This window comes from Pieris napi, chromosome 14, assembly GCF_905475465.1.
Source record: "Pieris napi chromosome 14, ilPieNapi1.2, whole genome shotgun sequence".
Classification (NCBI taxonomy): Eukaryota; Metazoa; Arthropoda; class Insecta; order Lepidoptera; family Pieridae; genus Pieris; species Pieris napi.
This window is the reverse complement of record NC_062247.1, coordinates 12,285,364-12,312,508: the sequence shown is the minus strand read 5'-3', so window position 1 is coordinate 12,312,508 and position 27,145 is coordinate 12,285,364. Positions and strand designations below refer to the sequence as shown.

General features: G+C 33.4%; 2 protein-coding genes across 5 annotated transcripts; one reads left to right on the top strand and one right to left on the bottom strand.

The window, feature by feature from the left end:
- Window positions 1–2,096: 2,096 nt before the first annotated feature.
- Window positions 2,097–7,637, bottom strand: LOC125055995 (cytochrome P450 4V2-like). Its single transcript, XM_047658798.1, has 10 exons — window positions 7,432–7,637; window positions 5,601–5,690; window positions 5,386–5,496; window positions 5,008–5,193; window positions 4,388–4,584; window positions 4,043–4,097; window positions 3,756–3,960; window positions 3,029–3,183; window positions 2,464–2,649; window positions 2,097–2,330 (listed from the first exon to the last, which is right to left on the bottom strand). Exons 1-10 carry the CDS (start codon window positions 7,586–7,588, stop codon window positions 2,164–2,166), a joined length of 1,509 nt encoding a protein of 502 aa, XP_047514754.1. The 5' UTR covers window positions 7,589–7,637; the 3' UTR covers window positions 2,097–2,163.
- A 4,455-nt stretch (window positions 7,638–12,092) lies between these two features.
- Window positions 12,093–25,259, top strand: LOC125056314 (probable tubulin polyglutamylase TTLL2). Of its 4 annotated transcripts, none has more exons than XM_047659346.1 (13): window positions 12,093–12,284; window positions 12,755–12,869; window positions 13,439–13,558; window positions 14,939–15,042; window positions 19,525–19,669; window positions 20,697–20,859; window positions 21,115–21,228; window positions 21,719–21,924; window positions 22,306–22,457; window positions 23,069–23,216; window positions 23,542–23,619; window positions 24,037–24,228; window positions 25,035–25,259. In XM_047659346.1, exons 2-13 carry the CDS (start codon window positions 12,789–12,791, stop codon window positions 25,221–25,223), a joined length of 1,692 nt encoding a protein of 563 aa, XP_047515302.1. In that variant the 5' UTR covers window positions 12,093–12,284; window positions 12,755–12,788; the 3' UTR covers window positions 25,224–25,259. The 4 variants fall into 4 exon arrangements, with proteins under 4 accessions (XP_047515302.1, XP_047515305.1, XP_047515303.1 ...); XM_047659347.1 differs by having other exon boundaries at window positions 12,094–12,284; window positions 12,786–12,869; XM_047659348.1 differs by having other exon boundaries at window positions 12,094–12,284; window positions 23,075–23,216.
- Window positions 25,260–27,145: the final 1,886 nt, after the last annotated feature.

The following is a 27,145-nucleotide window of genomic DNA, read 5'->3' as shown; positions in this document are numbered from 1 at the left end:
AATATTCCAGAGACCTTTACAATTGCATACAATTTAAAACGTATTTTGAAGTAGTTTGACCGGACGACTTCACGATACACGTTTTGTTGTTGTTTCATTTAGGAGTAAATACTATATAAGGGTAATAACCCTTATTTGAAGTGAATACTATCTGTAAAATTTTATAAAGAACACTAACAGTTTTATAAGGGAAGTTGGTTTGCAGAGTATACACGAATTGTAAATGAAATGGAATTGTTATGTTGCTTAAAATTATAACTTTTATTAGGTAAGCTTAATAACTTATCCCTTCAATGGAGTCAATATGAACTTAAACAAAAATGGTAATAGGCGGGGCACATTAGCAGTCTAACGGAGAAAGGAAGATGTGCCGGCAGTCCAAGGAGAAGACAGGGCGCGTTAATGCAGGTAGTAGGTTTGAAGTTGCCCAAGACAGGAAAAAAATAGGTGAAAATGGGATGGCTTATATCCAAATAGGGTCCAATTTAAATGTCTCGAGTAAATTAATAACAGTATATATATATAGTGTATACTACCAAAAGTCCTGAAGCAATGTTTTGTTAAGTTTTCTAATCAAGCTTTCTCTCCTGCGGACTGGCAGCCAGTGCACTAAGTCTAACTTTCAAGAAAGAAAGAAGAAGCAAAACCACCGTTTAATCTGAAATAAGGATGCATTTATTTAACTCATTGAATTAAATCGACTTGGTTTTAATACAAATACTATTTATGCATAAAATCATTAAACAATAGTATGAGGATAGTTATATTAGTTTTTTTTTATTCTAAGTGGCGATAGTGTTTTGGATGAAAACACAACCGCTGCTAAACAATTATGTTACATAGAAGGATAAAGACTCAAGGAAGAAGTGGCTATTTCATACCTCCTTCGTTCCTTGCATCTTTGTAGCTTGTTACATCGACAAAAGTTCTTAATTTTAAATTATTACAATACAAGTTTTTCATTGTTTTAAATTATACAGAGCAAGTGATGATATTAATTTAAGTTAGGTTAGTTTAACTAATCTGATTCTGCAAAGCCGTGATGCGCCAAAAAGAAGAGGCTGAGAGGGCCATCCCGTCGATCACGCAGCCCATCGAGCCCAGCGAGACCGCAGCGTCGCCGTTGCGCCGTCCAACGCATTGTGTAATCCTGGTCACGCAGACGCTTCAGCGGGGGAACAGGGGTTCATGCGTCCAAAAGAAGGGATGCTGATGCATCCCGGCAAACATTGACCCGACCTCCCCCAGCTTTACAAATCAGCGCAAATTAGCCAATGTGAATGGCTCTTGCTATGCCAAGGACTATTCCACATCATTCGTGGCTTCAACCGTGACCGTGACTAACGGCTGATGGCGTGGTGGGATGCGGGCCAGATTAGCTGTTACCGTGTCTTGCCTCCGGCGATTGCTGGTGGCGACTTGGGGTTTTAGTGGGTATGCACAGCAGCGAGCACCACGAGGCAGCCGTGCCGCGGGAGGGTTTGCGTAACGCATTACCCCACAAAAAAAAAAGTTTAACTAATCTAGGTATACTCATTTACATAAGACATTGTATGTGTAAATCAGTATTTTTTTTTCCTTATTCAGGTCCAAGGAAGGTAAACTTCATGTTATTATGACAGTTTAAGCTAAATTACAATTAATATTATATTATTATCATAATTATAGAAAATACGGTAAACCTACAATTTGGATGCTTGCTTTAGACTCGAGACTTAAATGGGATATATTCTATTTGATCATAAATAATAATTTATTGATGGTTATTATAAACAATACTACTGAAGTGCTTGTCTAGTTGCTCTCAGATATTTAGACAGATATTCATTTGAAGGATAGATCCCCGGCTGTGCACCAATGGACTTTCTGTATATTTGCCCATTCGGCACTCGATTTTTACGTTGAAGGAAAGCATATAAGAAGAAACCTTACATGTAGTATTATATGAAAAATAATTTTTAATTTCCTAAAGCTCGATAAAAATGCCTTGGTAAATAGATTTATTATATAACTATTACACTGGTATTTTAGACTTAGTTTTTCCTTTTTAACGATAAAAAGGTGTGAATTAAAGTGTACATTAATTGTCAAATAAGATTTTAACTAACGACATTGAAAGTACAATAAATAATTTTATCTCTAAGTATAGCACAGACTCAGTCTTCATCGTTCTTCCAGTGTCACTTCAAATCCATCTATGGGCTTCAGCATTATTTCCATCTTCACCCTCATGTGTGGGATGGGTCCAGCTTCTGGTTCCCCGACCACGCGGTACCGACGGAGTATAGACGACAGCACTGTCTTTATTGACATCATTGCGTATTGGTAACCTACGAAATGAATATGTGTAAAATTTTAGCAATCTCCCACTAAATGGTGTAAATTATGGTTTTCTCTGACTCCAACGAAGTTATCAGTCCTAAAAGCTTGTCAAGGCACATAGCATTATTTAGAAATACTTACCAAGGCAATTCCGAGGTCCATGACTAAACGGTATAAAGGCACAAGGAGGAACACCTTCGATCCTTTCCGGAAGAAATCTGTCTGGGTCAAAACAGTGTGCATCTGGGCCCCAATACTTGGGGTTTCTGTGAATTCCCCATATCGATACGATAAGTCCTGATCCCTTGAGCAATGTCATATTTTCCTCTGAAACCACGAAGATACTCGTATATGATCAAGTTTAAAGGGCTGCGACGACTGCCCTTTTTGGGCGTCCCGTGAACACATTTGACCCCCTACGCTATTTACAAAAATATATAATCGGAAGTCCATTTGGGTTTTAACTGTACCTCAGTTCCATAGACAAACATAAACTATGGTGGGTATTCTTGGTGCGATCTTTTTTGTTTAGGGCCCAAATGGTAAAACTGATATGACTGATAACAACATCTATATGTTCTTTTGTTTGCCTTGGCCGTCAATTAGCTACCCTAATCCTAGGAAGTCAATAATTGTAATAACACAGAAATATCTTTGAATTAGTTGTTGAACTAGGCGGTAACCTGAAAGAATATTTTGAACTCACTGAATGTCACCACATCTTCAGTAGTTGTTCTTATGATTATTGGTACAGAAGGATAGAGTCGCAGTGCCTCTTTAACAACGCGTTCCAAGTATTGGAGTTTTGGTAAGTCATCTTTTTCAAGTAAACGATCTGAATTACCAAAAACCGCATCGAGCCTGAAACAGATATTAAATACTATAATAATAAACAGAAATGGTAGGTAGCTCCAACTGCGTGGAATTTACATCCTTGTTAAATTTTTAAAAATTTCAAATTACACATGTATATGAATTTTATCGACTGTTGCTGGGGATCTATGAGTAATAATGTAATAAGCCACAGTACAGGCAACGGACACTGCTGCGAGATTCGGCATGACACTGATACCCTGGGAGCTTTATAAAAAGTACTAAGTGCTTACGCCATAAGTAACAATAAAAACAGAAAATGTAATACAGGATTAGGAGACAATCGTATCCATTTCCCGTATATTTATGGCTTTGTATAAACTTCAAATTAACTTAACACAGACCAAATTTTAAAGGAAATGTGTCAATAAATTTAAATACCGAATGAGTAAAAAAGTGGTTTAGTAGTTTCGAATAAAGTTAAGTACATCCGGACAAACAGACAGAAAAGAAAAAGATAGTGTAAAAATCCTTTTTCGTATCGTATTGCTCTTTCCAAATTGCGCTTTTCGCTACTCGCTATTTCCATTAAGAAGGTCATTAAGAATAAAAAGTCATACTCTTCGAAAACTTTCTGCTGCACTTCTGGATACTTCGCAAGCAGCTTAAGAGTGAATCCCATGCTCAAAGCAGAGGTGTCCATTGCAGCTATAATGAAAGTCATAACTTCCTCACGTAGCTCCAGATTGCTGTATCCCTTCTCACCTCCAGATTGATGTATTAGGATATCGAGGAAGTTAAGAGGTTGATATGATTGAGTTTTACCTGTCGAAAAAATTATATTTTCAAATGGTCTCGATAATTAAATCTGTAAATAAAATTATAATGTAAAGTTCTTTAGCAGCACCTTCCGCTTTAGCTTTTTCTTGTTCTGCTACTTGCACTCTTTTCTTCTCTATTATCTGAAATTAAACATAAAATCAAAGTCAGTAAAATTAAATGATTTAATAGTTATTGCTGTCAAGTAGGTGACAAGAAATAGAGGACGGGATATTTTAAATTTATTATTATTATAATAATTATGGTTCTTGCCGAGGTGACATTGGTAAACTTATGTCATTGGTTTCTATAAGTGTGCGTGAGGGTATTAGGTACTGTTTAATTCCTGGTCACGGATAAATTGAATAAAACCGTGAGTGAAAATTTAATTTTACTCTAATCTTTTAACCATCAGCCAGTTTGGAAGATTTACCTCATCGGTGTAGCCGTGCAACACTTTACAATAGTACACCAATTTTCCATATTGAGGGAACCATCTGTATAACCAGTCAGGTTGCAGCCAAAGTTTAAAAATTCTCTCAGAAACGTAATACAAAGCTCTATTCGTTGCTGTGAGAATCGGATTGTCGTGATTTTCTTGGGCGTTTACATGGACACCCATAGCAGTTTCTGTAAAACGTTACAATATAAACAATTAATAAATAATATTTTAATGTAAATAGTATTTTAAATCATCAAAATGAGATTAATGTTTAATACACACTTCTGCTATACGTGGCTACAGGCCACGTATAGTAGAAGTGTGTAAGATATTATTTAGATTTAATTTCAGTTGGTACAAAGATCAAAGGTCTTCAGTTTAAAAATATTTGTCAAATTTTTTATCTTTTATTCACATAACTTGAAGAATGTTTAATAAAGACACGTAGTACGTGGTTTTTTATGATTTGCGATAATCCTATTAGTAAAAAATTAAGTATTATATTTAATATAAAATATTATATAAATTATAGTCATGAGCCTGGTTTTATGGAAGTTAATAATTACTGCTAGCAGTCAGAATGACGTATTCTAGTTTTAAGGAGGTCTTACCCATAACGGCGTCCAAGCTATATGCATTTAGATATCTCCATATTTGAAATGGGCCTTTGCCTACCGTGGGCTTAAGCTTATGGGCCAACTTATGGCTTTCTCTTGCAAACACATCCACGAAGTTAGATATTACCTTCGGACTGAATGAAGGGACCGCAATCTTTCGCCGGGGTCGCCAAATAGACACTATAAGTACACGTTATTTAAAGTAAATAGTTTATACATTAGGCCATTTTAAAAATGTATCCAGAGTTTAGAATTTAAAACCAAAAAATTAAATAATTGTTTGGCTTATTGACAATCAAACGAGCGATGATTACGTCTTTTGTTTTACATACTTAATTTTTGTTTGAACGGCGAATATATAAAACTAGTTACCTGGAGCAAATATAGATGCGTAGCCAATAGCAAATCGCACAAAACGCATTATGTTGTCTTTCTCTAAATGTTGCTTCAGTATAATTTCAACTTTTTCTGCATCGGTTACCACTGTAACGTTATATCAAGTTGTATTAAATATGTATGGAAACATATCACAACTTGGCAATAGAGTCATAAGAGTGAGCTTTAAAATACTTATACTGCATACTTACTGTAATATAACAAAGGACCAACAAACGCCTTCGCAAAACCTCCAACACTTGTTGTGACGTAAGCATATTCTTGAAGCTTATCCATTGCACCTAAAAAAATACAGCAATTATAAAACTAATGATCATATTTTTTTAAATTTAATAACTCACATGGGTCAAACACGAACGTATCATTGACAATTTTAAGGTCAGGTAAATAATCAAGCGTCCAAGTATTAGCTTATTATTCGCGCAAAGAATTAAGCATATGAACATGTCTTTGAATAGGCAATTAACACTTGGTCGTAGAAAGGAAAAGATTTAGTAAACAACATGTCTTAGTTCCAAAGAAATAAACGAATAAATGTGTCTGCATTTTCCATTAAGAAATTCATGCTATATTATATTTATCAGCGCAGTTGATCTACATTATAACCCACTGAGACATATGATTTTTTGAAGTTATACTTCTTTTGGCGCGTGAAATGATGAGAGTAAATTTTGACGATGAACGCGCACACCATCACAAAAAATCGACACGCTGTAGTAAGCATAGTCAACATTTTAAAATAAAAAATGTCCATTTATTTAATTATGTAGAAATATTTTTTTGTGATATTTAAATAAACTTTATTTAACTAGATAATGCGTTTTAATATAACTTTCAATGAATTAAATACATTTTTTCTATTGTTAGTGTCGTTTTTTCTACACAAGAAAAAACTAGTTTTCTATTTTTCGTTTTTTTTTTGGTTAAGTACACACACATATTTTTTTTTGACGATATGAAAAGGTTTTAAATGTATTTTGCTTTGTATGCATCTTGACAATTAACGTGTATAATATAGCTCTTAGCACGAATCCGTAATATTTAAGTGGACTAAAGTATAATTTTGTGTAAATAAAAATCTTTAAATTTAAAAAAATGTAGCGACACCTTCAGCTTCAGCACCGTCTTCAGCTTCAATCGCTGGGATGACGTCATACCCTCAAATATTATTCCGAACCAAATTAACCAAGTTATTTAGGTCGGAGAAAGAGCAGCACCTTCATTCCTCCATAAAATTAATAAAACGTAAATTGTATTAACACATCTCAGCGCTTAAGCTTATAAACAGTTTTTTCACATTTGCCTAACTTTTTACCTAAATGCGCAGTTTATTGGTTTAAAAGGCATAGCGTAGACAATTTCTTGTATTTTAAACACGTTTTTTAAATTCTCATCAGAGGCCATCTTCGCCTTTTTATTTATTTATTATTCAAGTCTATAGTAAATCGATAAGGAAGCAAAGAAAACGGCTTTAAAGTTATATACATAATGTTATGATACCTCTATACTTTCCGGTATTTAAAAAAAGGAATATAAATTAACTAGTATGTGGAATTTAAAACATAAAAATCAAACATGAAATTCTAGTTAGTGGTATAAAACTCAATAATTTTATAGGTATTGTTATCGGTAGGTGGTATAACATATAGAGGATGGGATATTTAAAATTTGTGAATTAAAATTATAATTATGGAAAAATATTATCATAATTATAATAATTATGGATCTTGCAGAGGTGACATTGGTCAACTTATATCATTGATTTTATGCGTGTGCGGGCAATGTAATTTAAATTTTAAAGATCACAACACACGTTTTATTTTTAACACATTTTATGATTTTATTTGTGTAATATTTTGGATTTCCTATACAATCATTAAGGTTAAGGAAACTTAAGTTTAATAAACAGCGTATGTTTTAAGATGTTACGCTGTGCTGAATAGATATCAACAATAATAAGACAATGTTATTACAATGAACAAAGCTAGATAACCTTTTATAAATAAGGGCGGGTGTGCTTACGTTCGGAGCCTCCAACGAGGTAAGGTGCAATTCCGAAGAACGGTATGTCATCCTCAGATCCGGTCACTTTATTCGCGACTCTGTATAATCGGCGACGTTTAAACCGAAATATTCCGTAGCATATAATCGGTAAAATACAAATAATCCACAAAATCATTGTCACAATTCACGTTACCGGTCAAAATTTGGCGATTGAGAGAAATATATTCGTATCACCAATTTATATAGATTTTCCTGATGTCATTGGCTGTTTTTGTATAATTTTAAATTTTTTAGTTTAAAAATTTAACATATCTTTAACAAAAACTGTAATTATCAGCATTAAGCTAATCATTACTCTTCAGATTTACATATATATTTTGTAATAATAACCGTGTACGGAATATCTGGGTGTGTCGTCTGGCTCTTAGTACCTATTAATCATCAGCGATGGTGGAAGCTGTGTCGCAGAGTTTCGCGTGTCTATCTCATTCACCCTTCGTTCGGTTAGAGATTAGTTTTAGATGCGAAAAATTTCTGTCGGCTCGAAAAAAAATACTATTCGTCCTCTTTAATGGTTCATGGTTCGAGTTACCAAAAGTCCAGTTAAAAAAAATAGACAGAGAAAGAATATTGATTAATTACCTTAAATTATTGTATTAGAGAAGAAGTTATCGTCCCCTTGGGATACGAGACTTGGAGACGAAAGTGTATTTGACCCTGCGCACGCAACTAAGTTGGTAAACTATAGATTGAATTGTTCAAGTTGGTTAAGTATAGAATTTGATTTATTTATTTTGACCTTATGCAAATACCGATGCTGCGAGAATAATTTATAAACACATTTCGTGGATTTAAAAACTTGTGGGTGTTAATAAAAACTTCCTACAAGTATTGATAACACAAACATATGAAACTATTATATAATATATTCGAAATTCCAACCTTGAAGAGGTAAAAAAGCGGTGCCATACAATTATTAAATTTCCTTTTAACCGTCGACATTATTTTATTGAGAAACATTTAACACTACTTAAGTTTTTAGTTTATTTTTTTTGTATTATTTTACATTAAGGTTGGTAATTCTATAATGTTTTTATAAGATTTGGTTATGCACTTCTTGCACTTTATCGAACATATTTCTTTTTTTAGATTTATTCCTTACTAGGGTTGCCTGGAAGAGATCGCTTGTTAGCGATGAGGCCGCCCGTTGCATCCCTTTTAATTTTTATGTATCATGTTATTTGTTTTTCTATAAACGTAACGAAGTGTAAATAAATAAATAAATTGGCACAATTTGATATTTCATAATCTTTTACACAAAGTATATGCTAACGAACTGATTAGGTAACTTTATTAAATATTAAGCTATTTTCTAGTAAGATGTGCTGTGTGTGTGTGTGTAACGAAACTGATAGAACTATGTGTGTTTTAGTGCTTTAAGTTTATAACCGAAGTCGATAAGTAGTTATAATTATAATATATTAAAATATAGTGCAAAGACAATATTAGTTATATATTTTAAAGCGGATGTCAAGAGACGTAGGTCAAGAGCAAGGTCCGGCAGAGTCGACGAGCTGGTGTAAATTTTGAAATAATAATTATCACGTGTTAAACAGCACGCCATACCATGAATCATATATATTTAACCGGTTGTCAGTACCTTAATCTGTGTTTACTATACAAATTGTTACGACCTTTTACAATTTGTTCGTTATATATCCGTTGGAACGTGAACATAACAATATATGAAATGGTAAAATTTTAATTTCATTGTTTCCCAATTCAAAGTTGATTTAACGGTGTATTGTTGCGTCATTGTGATCAATGCTTTTATTGAAACATTGCTTATATCTAGACAATTATGGAGAAATATGGAAGAAAGATAGCACGAGAATGAAAGTGAAAATTTTACTAAGAAATAATACCGCAATCCATATTTCTTTTTTTTATTTACCTATATAGCATAGAATATTTTGTGCTTTAAACCTGATTGAAAAAGTCATTATTTATTGATTAGATTAGCTTAGGTATGTATGGACAAATTTTAACTAAAAATATTATACTTTTATACAATAAAGTTATTTTTATGAAATTACCAGAATTCTTATGCTATCCATTAATATACAAAAAAATAAAATATGTTTATTATGGAACCTAAGCCTGTAGCTTATCACTTATTCCACGTCATTAATTTTGAATCGGTAGTCATCCCTACTCATCGGCAAAGAAGACAGAGGGTGTTGTAGACTCAAAGAAAAAGCCGGCGTAAAAAACTCTCGGTACTCTTTTAAAATTATCATACAAAATGACTATGGCAAACAACACTCATTTTAAAACAAATATCGCAAATTAATTAGAAGTAGCCTGTCCAGCACTTGTCCCAGGCCCTTTTATCAACCAGAATCTAGATAATCGATAACTTTATACTAAGCCTTTTTACACAGCTTTTCTTTAATACATTTCTTAAATTTATTAAAAGGCAGAGATAAAAGAGCCTCTGAGATTTTATTTAAGAAAAGTATCCCTTTTCCCACAAATTAAATGAAACCATTAATATTTACAAGGTACATTTTAAATCACAGTATATTACATTATTATTTAAAGTGTGTATGTTATCATTGCTCCTACATGGACGTGTGCACTGTGCAACCTCGCTAGTACACTCCGGACTGGTCAGTGGCCACTGCAACGCTAATGCATCTATTATGATATGGTCGTTGGCAAACATAAAAATTTATTGATTGGGTTAGACCAAATATTATATCGTTACACTCATAACAATTCATGTTTGTATAGCCTATTTATGTAGGTTCTAATAATGATGTCACAAATTATGTAGGTAGATAATATCAAAACTATTGTACAACAGATATAAAAGTGGGTAGACTCGGGTCTAAGAATGTTATTTAATGGTATAAATTACAATACATTAATATGCACAGTTATAACTTTCAAATTAATATATCATTTACGTGACCCAGCAGGTTTTTTACTCAAATAAATGTCTAAAAATGCTTAATTGATGTTCAATACACTGAGGACAATATTTGTTTATTTTACTAGATGAATCTACAACGTTCATTACGAATAGTGACTTTGAATTACTGTTTTACCGAAATTAACTAAAGTTAATATTTTTCCATTTACTCACAAATTCTGCGTAGGTTTAATTGGTTGTAGAGTTACTAATTTGGCAAAAATATTTGAAATCACCCAAAAATGAAGTTTATTTAGGAAATTTAAGTAAATACTATTACTTTCTGAACGACTATATATTTTTTGTTTATACAAATACCTAACTCAATAAAAAAACAGAAAATTTAAGTGCTTCGGTGAAAAGGCAAGCTTTACCGCCCTCTGTTCGTATCAATAACTAAAACATGGTATTGGGAAAATCAACAGTTGAGGGCCGCAAGGACGTTTTCCTACAACAGGATCTGTTTTGTTCTTATCCATCGCCATGATCTTCGTCCTCCACGTTCTTAAATTGGGATATAGCGTTACGAATTGGCCATGTACATTGTACAAGTCGATTCCTTTATCTTGGATGCGCCCAATGAAAAGAAGGAGACCCTTTTTTTAATTTTCTGGAGCAACCACAGACACGGTAGTTCCTCTTCGACTCCCATCTTGTAACTTGCCAACACGCCGATGTTTAAATAAGTCATATTTGTGTCTGAACGAGAAATAAAATATGTAAAAACTTTTTCCTAAATGTACGTTTTCAAATGAGGTTGTATAGCTTATTGTCAATGACTTTGACTTTTGCTAAGTTATTTGAAGCTGATTACACCAATTTCCCAAATACACAAAATCCAAACACATTTTTTAAGTTAAGCTAAGTAAACATAACATGATAAGTATAAAATGAATTTAGGGTTTGCTATATTTACTTCGTAGTGAGGTAAGAATGTTTATGGTATTTTTTCTTCTTAGGATGAAATGCAATATATAAATAAAATAGTAGTTAAATAGTCGAACTATTTTATAGAATTAACAAAAAAAATATATCTTTTTACCATAATTTTTTATTTGTAGAGGCTTCCCAGAAAGTAATCAATGATACTTGTGTGATACTTTTTGTTTGGGGTGTGCTGGTTTGTGTGTGTGAGATTTAAGTTACGCCTCATGTCTCACTGTTATGTGTGTGTCTCACTGTGTATAAATAGAGTTGACCTAGAAACCTAGGCTATATTTAGTCACTATTGATAATGACATAAAATTGCTGTGCTCTGCTTTGCAATATCGCAACCTTCGAAGTTCATGATAGGTAAATAAAGACAAATTACACTAATGTTACCGTTTACTTTATAAATATAGATTTTAGACTTTCTTATTAAACAGCGATCCGGTTTGGTATTAATAAAACTTAGGTCGCTGATGTTTTGGTGTAGGACTTCTTTAAGTAACCATTTTACAAAAACGAAAAATCCATTTATGACTGGAATAGATAAAAACAATCTTTTTGGTATATAGCCGTTCTATTTTATTTTTATAACAACAATTTTATGTAAAAAAAATCGCAAAGCTCGGAAATATTTAATTGTATGAAAATAATACCGTACTTTGTCAAAATCTTGAAAAGAAAAATATTACAATGAAATTACATGAAAAAAATTATTTCAGTACATTTGCGAGTGAAGATCTTCACGTCATTACTTATCGGTGGCATTTTCTTTCATAACAGTCACGAATCCTGGCATGCGACGCTATAAATTTTCCCCAACCTTTGATGCAAGGGAGCAGTGTATAGAGGGCTGCCGATCGGAAGAGTCGGCCTCATTTCCCTTTGACGTACACACGAAAACAATTTTGTAAACATTCAAATTTTGAATGATGACATGGTTTATTCCATGAAGGTTGTATAATAGGTAAGTTTATTAACTTATTTCTATTTTCGGCAATTAATTGTATTTATATTTATGTGGTATAGGATGCCATAACAATAGCTTTTGATTTTGAATTAAGCATTTTAGAAATTTAATTTGTTTTGTGTTTGCTACATACGTTTTAAACATGTACTGCCTCGGTTAATATAGGGTAATCTATGGTAATTTATAAATAATTATCCAGTCACAAAACGTCATTTTAAATTATAGTTCGCTAAATAATAATTAGCATTCTCCTTATTTAGTTCAAGTTGGTCTACTGGTTGGGCTAGCTGCTCTCGACCTTGAGGTCATGCATTCAATGAGTATATTAAGCACTTGCGTACGGTGAAGAAAATCACGCGAGGATACCGTTCTTGACGCAAAACATTTCAGAAAAATTATCAACGACGCAAAAATATGTCTTGCACGTTTTATTTATGGCACTTCACAAAATATTTTTTTTATTTTAGAAACGCCAAATAATAATATTTTTACTTAAAGGAAATGTCGAAAGATATGGACAATGACGAACCATTTATTTATCGTTTAAATGATAATGGTACTGGACCAAGTTTGTTAGTTAAGGTAAGTTAAATATAATTAAGAGTATCTGACATATTAGCAGTAGTCTTATTGCTTTATGCTAAAGTGTATTTTACGAAATAAAAAAAATAAAGTAATATTGTATGAGCCTTGCTCTGTAACCATTATATTGCGACAGTGGTACTCTTTGAAAATTAAATGTCAGGGCTAAATAAAGCACAGCAGTTTCATTAAACAACATGACAAACGCAAGACAAGTATAAGTTTTATCAGAAGTTTAACAAATGCAAGTACAGTATTGGAAACTATGTCTTGTATGACCTAAATAAATAAATAACGATATAAATCTTATACGATGAACTTTAAATTAAAAAATAAATAGGCATAAAGTAGATAGACGGGAAATAAAATTTAAATTTATGATTATTAATAATGTTATGAGTTTATACTCGTAATTTTAATTGAATAGTTATCGTTTCATGCTGATATTATTTGAAAGGATTTTTAATCTGAATTTCAAATATTCAGTTCAAAATCTCAGTAGTTTTAATGCTTTGTATTTTTAACCAATTTAAAAAATTGAGAGAAGTTTACAATTCGATTTCATTTAGGTTTGCGCTGAACGCGGGTGGCGTATCTACCAAGCGACACCAGGAGAAGAGAAATGGAACCTGTGGTGGAGGAGCAGCGCTTTCCCAGCAACCTGTTATAAAACCCTTGATGACTGGCAGGTAACACTATCAATTAAAATAATGCAAATAATTTATTTCAAGTAAAACAGTTTACACTTGTTATTGCGACTCATAAAGTTTACAGCAGTCCACAAGTCCAAAACTCACAAACTAAACCAGTTTTGATTGTAAGTATCGATGAAGCCCATTCCCAATTTAATGTAACTAAAATATTATAAAATTTAAAATATTCTTCATCTAAAAATAAAGATACATTATCTTACATGCAGTTAAATCGTTTTTCACGTATACACACTTACGTACATGCATTTATATCATAAACAAATATTTTATTTCTGTTACGTGTGATAGAACGATGTTCCACAATTGTTCATTGATGGTTGTTTTCTATGGAATTTTCTCGTGATCCGGACTAATCCAAAGTTATGAAGACTGTGAACATAGATAGTTTTATGATCGATGCTCGTGTTTGACAATATTTTTATTCATGTTTACGGCCGCCGTACAATAGGCTCGCTGTCGTTCCATTTCAATCTATAGATATACCTATTGGGGAACGTTTTTACCATTATGCATGCTCCAGTTGGATTACTGTGCATTTTATGTTGTTGTACGACTACTTTTGTCGTTCAAATGAGAAGTAAAATAAATCTATGATTTATGATAAGTACATCCAGCAGCTCATGTTGATACTGCAAAACTATTAAACGCCTCTGAGTAACCGATATGTATAATCTATGATTTGCACCAGGAGCTCATGTTTTGTCATACTTTACGAGGTGCACGACGAGATGTTTTACTTAAAAACTGTATTTGTTTTGGTGTTAACTGTATATTATATGACATATTACATACATTTTATATATACATATATAAAATAAAACTTACTATTCTTATTTCTTAGTGTAAAGCTACGGTTTCCTATAAAAGCGGTGCCGTTAGTTAACGGCCGTCAGTTTACGGTCGTTAATAACAGCCGTCTTTACGGTGGCCAAGCTCTGGTTTCCTAGAAAGTAGTGCGACCGTATTTTTGAAATGTTATTCCAATTTCGTTCCACAAATTTTGCTTCATCTGAGCTTGTCTGTACTCTTTGGATTTGATTGTACGAAGCTTCATGATTTTTAACAAAATCAATTAATTGTTTATCATTTTCGGTCGTCCAAGTCATTGTATTAATTAAATACGCGCACCGCTACACGCGAAAAACGTTGAACTACTGTTTATCACCGCTATGACGGCCGTCATGCAAATGACAGCACCGCTATTTGACGTTGCGGTTGCGACGTTCTCTAGAAAACCTACTCCGATGTTATTTATAGACAACGTATGGGTGACGTCACCCAACGTTACATTACGGCCGTTACTTTATTGTTGTAAACAGTAAATTTTAAATATAATCATATCACATTTAATTTCAGTTTATGAATCACATACCAAAAGGAGGCTCTATTTGCCGCAAGGATAGCTTATCCCGACTCCTACGCTGCATGCGAAGAATTTACGGACCCATTTATGACTTTAGGTATGTTTGAGATGATTTTGATAAGTTTACTTATCTTTTGATAGGGTGCACGTTGCACTTTTTTTATAGTTTATTTTATTGAACAGGGGGCAAACGGTCAGGAGGCTCACCTGATGATAAGTGATACCGCCGCCCATGGACACTCTCAATATTTCGACTATGTGTTTGCGTGTTGTTCCCACGAGAATGATAGAGGACAAATCTTTGTTTTTAATTTATGTTATTATTATTAATTACTTAAAATGTCACATGGGACATGGTGTAATGGTTGCAGCTCCAGAAACATTTTGTAAAACAAAAAAAATGGCGATTAAAAAGAGTGGCGGAGAGTTTATTGCCAGTTCTTCTCTCCCGTTCTACGCCCTTGATTTGAGAACTGGCAGTAAATGTAAAATTAGAAGCATTAATATGTACTGACGAGTCATAAGTGTAAATTATGTTACCTATATGAATAAATGATTTTTTACTTTACTTTACAATGCCAGAGCCGCGAGTGCGTTGCCGGCCCTTTAAGATTTGATACGCTCTTTTCTCACTTGTGTAATAGTTATTTTAAAAACCAAATAACATTATTAATAGGCTTAAAATAGTGTGGCGAAATATTGTTCGACATAGCAATTTAAAAAAATGTAAGTAGATTTAGATAAAGTTTATCGTCTATCGTGTTTCATTCTTTGTTTTTTGCAACGAAGTGTAAATAAATAAATAAATATAAAATTTACGTAAATTTTTGTTACACGTAATGTGTAATTCAACTACAAGGTTCGCTAGAAGAAAAGTATGTTTTATTTTATATTCAAAAATAGAAATTATTTCTAACTAAACAATGTCAACTAAAGATAATATCAAATTGCAAAAGCACCATATTTTATTTTAAAATCATAAATGGGCCAAGGCTGACTTTAATCGCTTTTTGACATTAATTCATGGTTTGCGGAAGTATCGTTTAATTGGGTTAAAATTTGCAATAATCAAAAATTACGTTTACGACGTTAATAAAGTAAAATTTTGATTATCGAAATTAAAGAAACGCGAATGAAGACGATCTATAAAAGTCGGATAATTTAAAGTCATAAAAAATCGACACGCGATTTCATGAATGTAAATTAAGCATGTACATTTTTTAAATATAATATTCTTTTGTTTTTGCTGTCACGATAAGATAGAAAGATTGACGTGGAAAGAAGGTTTTATATATGATATTATGAATTGCTATTCTTTCAATTCGGAAGTTTCAATCTAAGTCTTGTTTTGATTGATATTTTTTCTTTAAGGCAGGGAAGTATGTGGGCCTTTGTGTATGTCGAGATTTTTGGTTCTAAGATATGCGATCCTTGCAATAATTTAATACTGTCCAAGTATTCAATTGGTGCACACTTAGGTTTGAACGTATGACCTAAAGGTTAAGAGTCGTTTGTTAAAGTGTTGTTAAGGCAACACGGTTCCGTCATGTAGTACCTTGTAAAAAAATATTAACGATAGTTGGTCCGACTTTTTTGAATTGAAAATTAAGGTATTTTAACTTTAGATAGTGTCCGCCAAAAAAAGAATTCTCTTATGACGTTTTTCATTATCTATATATATAAAAATGAAACCCGTTTTCCGTTGTCACGACATAACATGAAAACGGCTTGACCGATTTCTCTGATTCTTTTTTTATAATATTCCTTGAAGTACGAGGATGGTTCTTACGGAGAGAAAAATGAAAAAAATTGAGTGAAAAAGTAAAAAAACAACACTTTTCTATATTCCCATACAAAATATTTGTAATAATATTTAAAGGCAATTTGAACTTTAATACCTTATCATAAAGTTCAAGTGTTAGTGGAGGGGTTCCGGGAAGGTAAATTTTTATTTTTTGACATAATGTATTTGTTGTATTATCAACTTTCTTTTTTTTATCTTACTAGCTAGACCGGTGTCCCGAATAGCAGAATAAGTATTAAAAAAATATAAAGAATCGACTGTTAGGCGGTACGATGTTCGCCAGGTCAGCTAGTAATAAAATAATAAACCTTTTTGATGGAAATAAGGGACATTGACGTGTGAACTGTATTTATTACTGAGTGTACTTTATAATTGTAAATCTTTTTTGAAGTGAAACTTCTTAAGGCGCATGAGGGTAATTTTTTTACGGATGAAACGTCACGAAGACGTGCAGCGTTTTTGTCGAAGAAAAGGGAGAGAGCGATTGAGATCGATTGAGAGAGAGAGAGAAGGGCGAATTACCTTATAGAAATTCTATTTTTTTTAAATTAAAATTTCGTAAAGAGAATTTATGAAATATAAGTATTTTATATTTTATGCAAAATAATTTATTGAAATCTCAAATGACGAATTGTGAATAAAAATGCCACGTGTTTTTATTATCGAAGAAATAAATTTAAAAAATTAAATTTATAATTTGTATTAATTTTCGTCACTTTTAATATTTTATGACAATTAAATTCATTAAATTCCTAACATATCTTCCTTTTTCCCTCCCTCTAAGTCTCGTAAATCTAAAGTTTTAGATTTGTATAAATATGAACAAGACTTAAAAATTAGTTTGCCAAACAAGTTTCACTTCTGACATGTATACTTTGTACGCAAGCACTTTTTTTATATCGAACGTATGACCTTTTTCTTCCCTATGTGTTCCAGGATTCCACTTTTATAAGTAGAGCAATGTCTATCAAATTGTCATTTTCCCTAGGGCACGAGTCAATCGCACGGCGTCATTGGATATTTGAATGAAATCACGCGTACGTTTGCGTGTCTCACGGCACTAACACGAAAAAAAGAAAATACTTTTTGTATACGTTTGTTTATTGAGTTCTGGGATTGTGATGAAAAACAGACAGTCTTTCCAGATACTTTTTAGGTTTTATTTATGAAAATGTTTAATTGGGCTTTAAATAAGATTAGTCAATTACTTTTTTCGTTTGTCCTTCTCAGACTTTTAAGATCGATAAGCTAATGAGCGGTACTGACTCCTTTTCCAAACGAAATGCTATTCACTTAACTATACATTTTTAATTTGACAAAACAATTACACGAATAAAAATGAGCATATAACAATTAGTAATGTTTTGCGCAAAGGTCAATGCAAGTATAGTTCCTGACTTGGGACGAAGGTGAAAGTTCGAGGTAATATTAAATTATAGTTAGGAATATTAATGAATCGTGCTTTGATAGCAATTACCCCAAGTGGTACCGGAGTTCGCGTGATCCCAGGAAAAAGTAAATGTTATTTGCTTTGTGCAATAGAATTAACGTGATTATCTATAAATTATATGCACCGACATTGCAACTCCATAAAACAAATGTCCAATGTCGAAGTTCAAGTTTACCTTAGAAATATTCTCGACTTAAGTACAGACGTCACGGTATTTCTATTAAGAAATATTTGACTATGTTTTATTTGTATTGTATATATCAGTTTTATCTGTATATATAACTAAGTAATATACTAGTACATTTGCATTACGACTACATCGATCTCAACATGATGAAAACGCACGTTTTCGCCTCTTGTTATACATACAATTAGAGTATACTAAGTTTTAAAGCGTAGACACGGTTGATTGGTTCCGCATTATAGGAAACGCGTTGTAGGAATCTTTCGCATAATGCGCTTGTACGACCCAATATAACGTGTTATGTACAAACGATTTTTGTTTAACTTTTCTCGTTAAAAGCAATTTAAATATAAGAAATTAAGAAAAAACTATGCTATGAACGAAATATGTGCGTACAAATCATTATAAATCTCACAGTACAGAAATATAACGCGTTATATGGGTGAATCCCGTGCTATACGAGGGACTCAAAACCGCGTAATATGAAAATGCGTTATAAGGGGATTCACTGTTCATATATATAACGCGTACGTACATTTCTTGTCTTGAAATTTTATTACAGTAGAAGTGAAGTTGTAAGTCTGTTGAATGTGTCCCTTAACGTTAAGTCCCTTTACGCAGTGGACTGTGGCAGACACATATAATAATTTATTTATTGATATTTTATTACGTCTTTATTTTTTTATTAATAAATTGTTTCACCAGGAATGCTATATAGTAGTACGTAACCGAAAGCGGTCATGTAATCTTAATATATATAAATTACATGTCACGTTGTTTGTCCGCTATGGACTCCTAAACAACTGAACCGATTTCAATCAAATTTGCACACCGTGTGTGGTTTGATCTAACTTAAAAGATAGGATAGCTTACATCTCAATTTATACCCGCAATATTATTTTATTGCAAATTATTTGTTAATTATTTGATAGTCACAATTCTAACAGATGGCGCTGTGTTGAAAGTACCAACGTTTCACATAAGCAACAATTTAATGGCATTACCATCAAAAAAGCATGGTGGTCCCCATGACTGGTGTTCTCCTACCGTTTCCCTTGAATAGTTTACTACTATGTAATATAACAAAAACCTTAGCCACAGCAACGCTTGGCCGGTCTGCTAGTAAACTTATAAATTTCAGTCCACCATGCTACCACCTGCCGCTGGAGTATGCCAAGCTGGTATCAGAATGCTCAAAATTACGTAGATGCGATGAAGGCGCTAATGTTGTTTGGATTCACAAACCAGTTGCGCAAAGCCAGGGCCGAGGGATATTTCTCTTTCGTGTAAGTAATCAGACATTATGAAAATGTAATTAATTTATTACATACGTAGTATTGTGTATTTAAGTAAAAGTATATATACATTAAGTATATATATTATGTATTATTGGTTATTAAACATAAATACAAACATATTTCAGCACGCAGGCTGAGAAAATGAAAGAATTTATTGGGTTTATTAAAATGAAGTATTTGTAAAATATTATAATATTGACGTCATCGAAATATTATATATTCGGTATACCAGTACTAGCAGTATTATGTTACAGATTGACGAAGTCGCTTTAGTATAATTCTCAATTGTTAAGCTTCATTTAAATAATTTGATTACTAAATCTCGTCGTACGTCATTTATGTGTAGCAAACTAAGTATTTCTAATCACGCGATTGAGGCAGGTCATATACCAACGTTAAACATGAATTGGTACTGCAAATAAATGTACATATTGCTTGGAAATTAGCAGAATTTAAGCGATTATTCCTTATGTAAGGTTTTCTCTTTTGTTTGTGATTGATAAGCTGCAGTGTAAGGCAATTGGTTAGCGAGTATTCAATCCTGGAGTTGTGTATACAAACCTCGGCCGTGAATGTGTGGATTTTTATTAGCGCAATTAGCATTTGGCAATAGATAATTAAAGAGACAGCTAAGACTCTAAAGAGACGAAATATCATTACCATAAGTTCGTAGGAGAATCTCAATTACATGTTATAGAAGAGTTTTTACTTACTTTGGATAACCTGGACAAGCTGGTTATCGGCGGTTTGAAGGCAAATCGGGGCAGATCGCCAACCCCCTGGTGTGGCCAAGTCATGATTCTCGCGGGTCTCCCCAAAACAGCTGCGCTAAGGGAAGGTACATACTGAAACAAAGTGGAGAGATATCACTAGCAGGACGCAGGCGCCTTATAGTGACACGACTTTCAGCAATGAAGAATACGACTCAGGAGGAATCATAGTGGCAAAGTACAAAGCCATTTTAAAACTATATACTAGGACTAAATTTATTATTGTTATTTTTATTTTTTTACAGAGTATCTGTGAACTACGTTGTGGAACGTCCGCCGTGGTCCAACGGTATATAGAGAGACCTTTGCTCATGGCAGGTTACAAGTTTGACCTCCGTTTGTATGTATGTGTTCCCGGTTACAGACCTTTAACGGCCTATATGTATGCAGAGGGGTTAGCTAGGTTCGGTAAGTGTAAAAACTGTTTACAGTTCTTTATTTTACTATAGTTAAGTTTAAATATTCTTGACTAATAGTATATATTTAGAAGTATGTTAACTAATTTTATAAGGTTTTCAAGTTCCATTCCTATTTCCATTTTATGAATCTGTGTTTTAAGGCACAAGTTGCCGATTTTTGGGTCTATGTTTTAAGACTAGTTTCTTCATGATGATTTCTTTCACTGATAAATAGTTAAATTTAGTTTATTACGTTTTTTTGCAGGTACCGATAAATACACTCTATCAGACATACACAATCCATACCGTCATCTGACAAACTCGTCTTTGAATAAAACAGGACCAAGATATTCGGAATGTAAGGAAAGAATTGGAAGCGGTAAGAAAAGTTTGTTGAGAAAGCACTACCCAATATTTGGTATTAACTAAAAAAATATTTGACGGTAGTAAAATTGTTATTTTAAAAATACCTATGTTATGCATATGACCATCGGAGCAAAGGTCTTTAGGATATGCAAGCCTTTATTGTTATGAAATACATCATTATATTAAAAGTATTGTCCGGTAACGATTTATTTGATTGAATTAGTATATAGCGCGTTATATGTCACAAACATTAATAGTAACTATAATGCTTAGCACACGAAAAATAGGTTGATACGAAACATTGGTAAAGTAGTACTTTCCCTTACGCAGTACATTCGTAGTAGACGCTGCTTTGTAGGTTTGTTCAATTCGTAGTCATGAAAACGAAATTCTTAACCTACAAAATTATTTTATAATTCTGTTAACGTTTTAACTATACTTCTGGTAAATGACATTTTTGTATATCAGCGCCATCTATTAGTAAAACAATAAGGCATTTTCAGGTTGCAAATGGACGCTGAAACAAGTACGTCGCGCCCTTATCGGTAGATGGGGCGCAGTAGAGTGGCTCGTTTGGCAAAAAATCAGAGCCCTAGTTACTCTGACGCTTTTAGCGCAAGCCGCTGGAACGCCACCTACAAGGAATTGCTTTGAGTTTTATGGCTTTGATGTATTGCTAGATGACGCTTTAAAGCCTTGGTTGATCGAGGCAAGATATTTGTAATAAACTATGAAGTAGTTTCATGAAGTAAACTAAAGTTATCTATATGAAATTACTTAATATGGAATCTGGTTTTGACAGTTTCCTTTATAGACATGAAGGTTATCGGGCTTATGTGCCTGATACACTTCTAAATTTTGGGACTAAAATATAGATCTGTTTTTTATCATGCCCTTATATATAAACTATATAATGTAGTTGTACTTACTACGTATTTAAGGGATAAATGTTTAGTTGCTATTAAAACAAAAGTTTCAATTTATGTTATAATAAATGTGTGATCTTAAAATTATATCCAAAATTGTTTTAAATCAGCCCAAAATTGGTAAAACATTATAGTCATATTTATTATTTTTTATATATTTGTAGGTAAATCTTTCGCCAGCATTACAAGCGGATTGCGAGGCGGATGTTACAGTAAAGCAGCCAATGCTACACGAACTGTTCGATCTTCTTGGTTTACCAATGAAACACACTGGTCTCTCCTACTTACAGGGACCTCCTACACCACATATCATGAGGTATTGTAGTTCGCTTTTAATGTTATGTATGGTATATTATGCAAAAAAACCTAATTTATTTTTGAAAAGAAACAAAACAGCATTATTTTTTATCTTATTAATAAAATTTGAGCAGTGTTGGCCTAGTGGCTTCATCGTGCGACTCTCATACCTGAGGTCGTAGATTCCGTGCTGTGCACCAATGGACTCTATTCCTATGTACGCAATTAACATTCGCTCGAAGGGTGAAGGAAAACATCGTGAGGAAGCCCCAAAAAGTCGACGACGTGTGTCAGGCACAGGAGGCTGATCACCTACTTGCCTATTAGAATTAAAAATGATCATGAAACAGATTCAGAAATCTGAGGCCAAGACCTAAAGAGGTTGTAGCACCACTGATTTATTTGTATATTTAATTAAATTTAGTTTTTATTTCTTTTTATGTATTGAAAGTTTACCAGACCAGCCCTATATCTAAGGAGAACGTCTTTATAAATCTTCCTGAGGATTATTTTCTTCCTTAGTAATCTCTACTCTGAAACACGTCCATTCGATTTGCAATACAAAACTGTGCATTATCTTGTTCCCTCTTGTGAATTTTCTAAGTAGTACTAAAATTTGTTTACTCTAAGTTGCAGTTCGGAAGATGAAAGTGGTATTCCAAGTGCCGGAAGTCGCTCGTCGTCTGGTCATAAGCGTGGTGCGCGATCTCAGCGACGTCGGAGAGCGATGCCTTTGAATTGTGTCACCCTGCAACCACCAATGGCTGAAAAATATAATGTAATAAAAAATTGAGGCAATCACATACAATTTGACACGATACAGTTTAAATCTATTATACACACGAATACTATATTTGTTTCAACAGTCCTACTAGCAAGTGGCTTATCTCAACGAACCCAGAAATTAAAAAATATTAAATTTTAAGATTTGCGTAAATAATAAAACAAGATTGTAAGTATATTTTGAAGTTTATTAATCGTTAAAAGGGCAACTGTTAAGTAGAAAAACCAATGCATATGGAAGACGCGTTATCCCAAACTATTTTTTATAAATAGCAGACAACTGTAATTGCTTATTTAGTAAAGAAACGTTGCTTTTTCAGGATGTTCCGACAAATAATTTGAGTCAGCTTAATTCAACCAAATCATCATCAGACCTTAGTGAAAGACTGGACTCTCAGGTTTGGATAACTTATTAAACACTTGATTTATTATTACTCGATGCAGTCATAATAAAAGTTAGAGTACTTATTATTATTAAAGGGGTAATCCTTTACTATGTCGTAACGATTGAAATGAGTTGTGCTTCCTTGAATCAGTCGTTATCTAACCGGGCATTAAATATAATTTATTTATACAGGCAACTCAATTTATACTTTAATATAATGGACGATTCTAAATACGGCTGCTAATCTGTTATTGTATAGATTTATCGAGATGAATTATGAATATAACTAAGAGACAAAAAAGACTCGTGTTTTTGCGTTTTTAAATAAATTAAGACTGTAAAAACTAACAATCCAATTTATTAAAACTAATAAATAATATATAGCGTATATTATAATATTAATTTAATATATTATTATTTTAACTTTCAGTCTGCTACAAGTATAGCTTCGCCACCAGAACCAGTGGATGAGACATGGCGTGGTGGTTATGCGACGGCTGCATCTCGAAGGCGTATGATGAATGCTTGTATGTGGGGAAACGGGGTGAGATGGGACAAAGGGGTAAATCGTGTGGGACAGTGGATACGAATATATCCCCACACGCATTCTAATGACGACCAGGTAAACAATTTTAATGTTGTAATAAATCCTAAAAAATTGTCTATTGCAAAGTCGTGTGTAAAGACAAATTCGTTGCGGCAGTGATCGTGTGTGCGTCAGTGAGCGTGTCTACGTTCCACATTAGGAAGGAAAATAACAATCAAACAACGGACTAATTGTTAGTTGTTCGGATTAATACCTGCAGCTGAGTTTCATCATCGGACGTCGAGGATGAATACAAAATTCCACCCTTATCACCTCGACGTCCGTCGTTCCACAACTGAGCGTTTTTTAAGGCAATGCAAGTGGAACCAGGTGCCCACTAAAGTATCTCCGAACCAATTCGACTTAGGGTCCTTCAAGAAAAGAGAGTATCAATTCTTAAAAGGCCGGCAACGCACTTGCGAGCCTTCTGGCATTGAGAGTGTCCGTGGGCGGCGGTATCATTAAACATCAGGTGAGCCTCCTGCCCGTTTGCCTCCAATTACATAAAAAAATTCAAACCTTTTTTCAATTATGTATCCTTATTTTGTTTCACTTGGACGTTCTAGGTAAGATTTACGAAAAGGCAAAAAAGGGATAGCTGTGTGCTCTTTATATATTATACTGAAATGATCACAAAAGTTTCTATAATTAAAAATTAGCAGCAAAGTTCGCCTGTTATATCTCTTAGTCTTAGCTTATTATATTCGCGACGGGACGGGGGAAGTTTTTCGTTTTGAAGTACAAAACACATTTTGTGTTGCGGAGCCGGCGTATCTATAAAGTACTTAGCTCCTGAGGTTAGCGCATTTTCATAATATCAGTGTAGGTATATATAATTTCAGTTATCATTTGAAGATGTCAGAGAGAGCGTGGCGCATGTGTCAAAGTTGCTGAGAGCTGCGCGAGAGGTGACACGCGAATGTCGTGATGTCAAATCACGTGACTCAACGCGTGATGCCGTGTTCGAGAACAGTCTACGTAAAAAGCTGGCGTATGGACCGCACTTCGAAGTGTGGTTGCCGCCATTTTAATGTGTTCATTATAAGATTAAATTTATTTTAAGTTGCTCTGAGGTTTTATTTCCTGATTCGTTTTTGTAAAAAATCTTAGAAAAAATACGTTACTTAATAAAAAGATAACGATGCCATGATTTCTATATTATTTATCCAAGAAGCCTCTAATCAATCCAGAAGGCATCTGGAAGGACTTGAGCCAACTTAGATAGCCAACAATATCTCTACGCAAATTGAACAATCGCATTGTCTAATTGCGGAAAAAAAAGTCCATAACCAATAACCTACTGACTGACTTTTTAACCTTTAAGCAAACGTAACGGAATCTCTCAAATACTTATTTTTACGTTCAAATGACCGTGGTTAAAACATAACCCGAGACCTCTTGATAAACACTGAGGTAGTAAGGTTCTTGTTTGTCTAAAATACGACAAAAAATGACCTCTAATACTATTTTTATTAAACTTAGCCGAGAGATTGAGAGAACTTTAGTTAAGGAATCATAAAAGAAAGCAGCCAGTAGGTATTTTAACTATAATTTGGTTCTATGGTTATTTACCAAAAAAATTAGTTAAATTAACTCTTAAGTAATCGATCGTAATGAACGACTCAGATATGTAAACTCGTATAAAATGCGATTCACAAACATGTAATATCAAAATAGGAAATATCCAAGAAATACAATATTTCCATGTATTCATGCATTGATTGAAATAGAGTTATGCGATATTGCAAAGGCTAGAATAGAAACGAATGAAATTAATATCCGTAGAACAGTGAACAATGAGAGCAGTTCGACATGTAAAAATCAAGTTACTCTGATATGTGAGGCTGTAAAATTTCCATTCGGCTGAAGGCATTTAAGACCAGTGAATAGTACCATTGTTCGAAGTCCATTGTGTTTTTCTATTGAGTACAGGCATATGGGAGTGGAAATAGCACTGTCCATTTCAATCACATTTACTCACCGGACTTTTAACTTTTTTAAGTGCTGTATTCGTCTGAAGTTTTCATTAATAAGCGAATATGGCAAGATCTATTGCAATATGAATTGGAAGGAAATTGTTTCGTTTGCAATTTCATGTAATGTTCAAGTAACCATCAAAAGTTTGTACTCTATCTACGTTGTTGACAAACAACAAAAAATTATAATAATTTTAAGCAGGGTTTGCCTATGTACTCGTACATATATATTACATTTTAATGTTGTAATTGATTTGAAATACAAGTTTCAGTGATATTTATAAAAACCATATCACCAAGTACATTAAGAGTATATTTGTGTGTATGGCGTAGTAATACAAATTATTTGAATCATTTTTATTATTATTATTATTATTAAACCTTTGACACCCAGTATAATAAATTAACACTTTTTTAATTACATAATAAAAACTTTAGAGGTGTCAAGGGACACCCGGATGGAACGAAATTCCTTTCGATTAATTTATATGTTAATTGGTATCATAACAGTATGATAGATTTTCTCGACACCAATCTTACGACGAAAAAAAAAAGCCAACATCACGAGGTGTTACCAGGCGGTCACCCATCCAAGTACTGACCTCGCCCGACGTTGCTTAACTTCGGTGATCGGACGAGAACCGGTGTATTACAATAGCAAATAGCAAAAAAGTGTCGTGACAACTTTTCGTAAGAATTTTTTCCGTCTAACCCCCTTTCACAACGTGCGATAAGGAACTTCGTTCCAAAACTTAATCTAATACATCATATGACCCGTTTTAGGTAATCAGCATGTCCTGTGACACATAGGCCTCTTCCAGCTGCTTCCATTCTTTTCTGATGTTAGCTCTTCTTGTTCAAGTTGTGCCTCCTATTCTCTTTATATCGTCTGCCCATCTCTTGCTCTGTCTTCCTCTTTTCCTTTTTCCGTCGCGTGGTTGCCATTCTGTAATTATGTTTGTCCATTTCAACCTGCT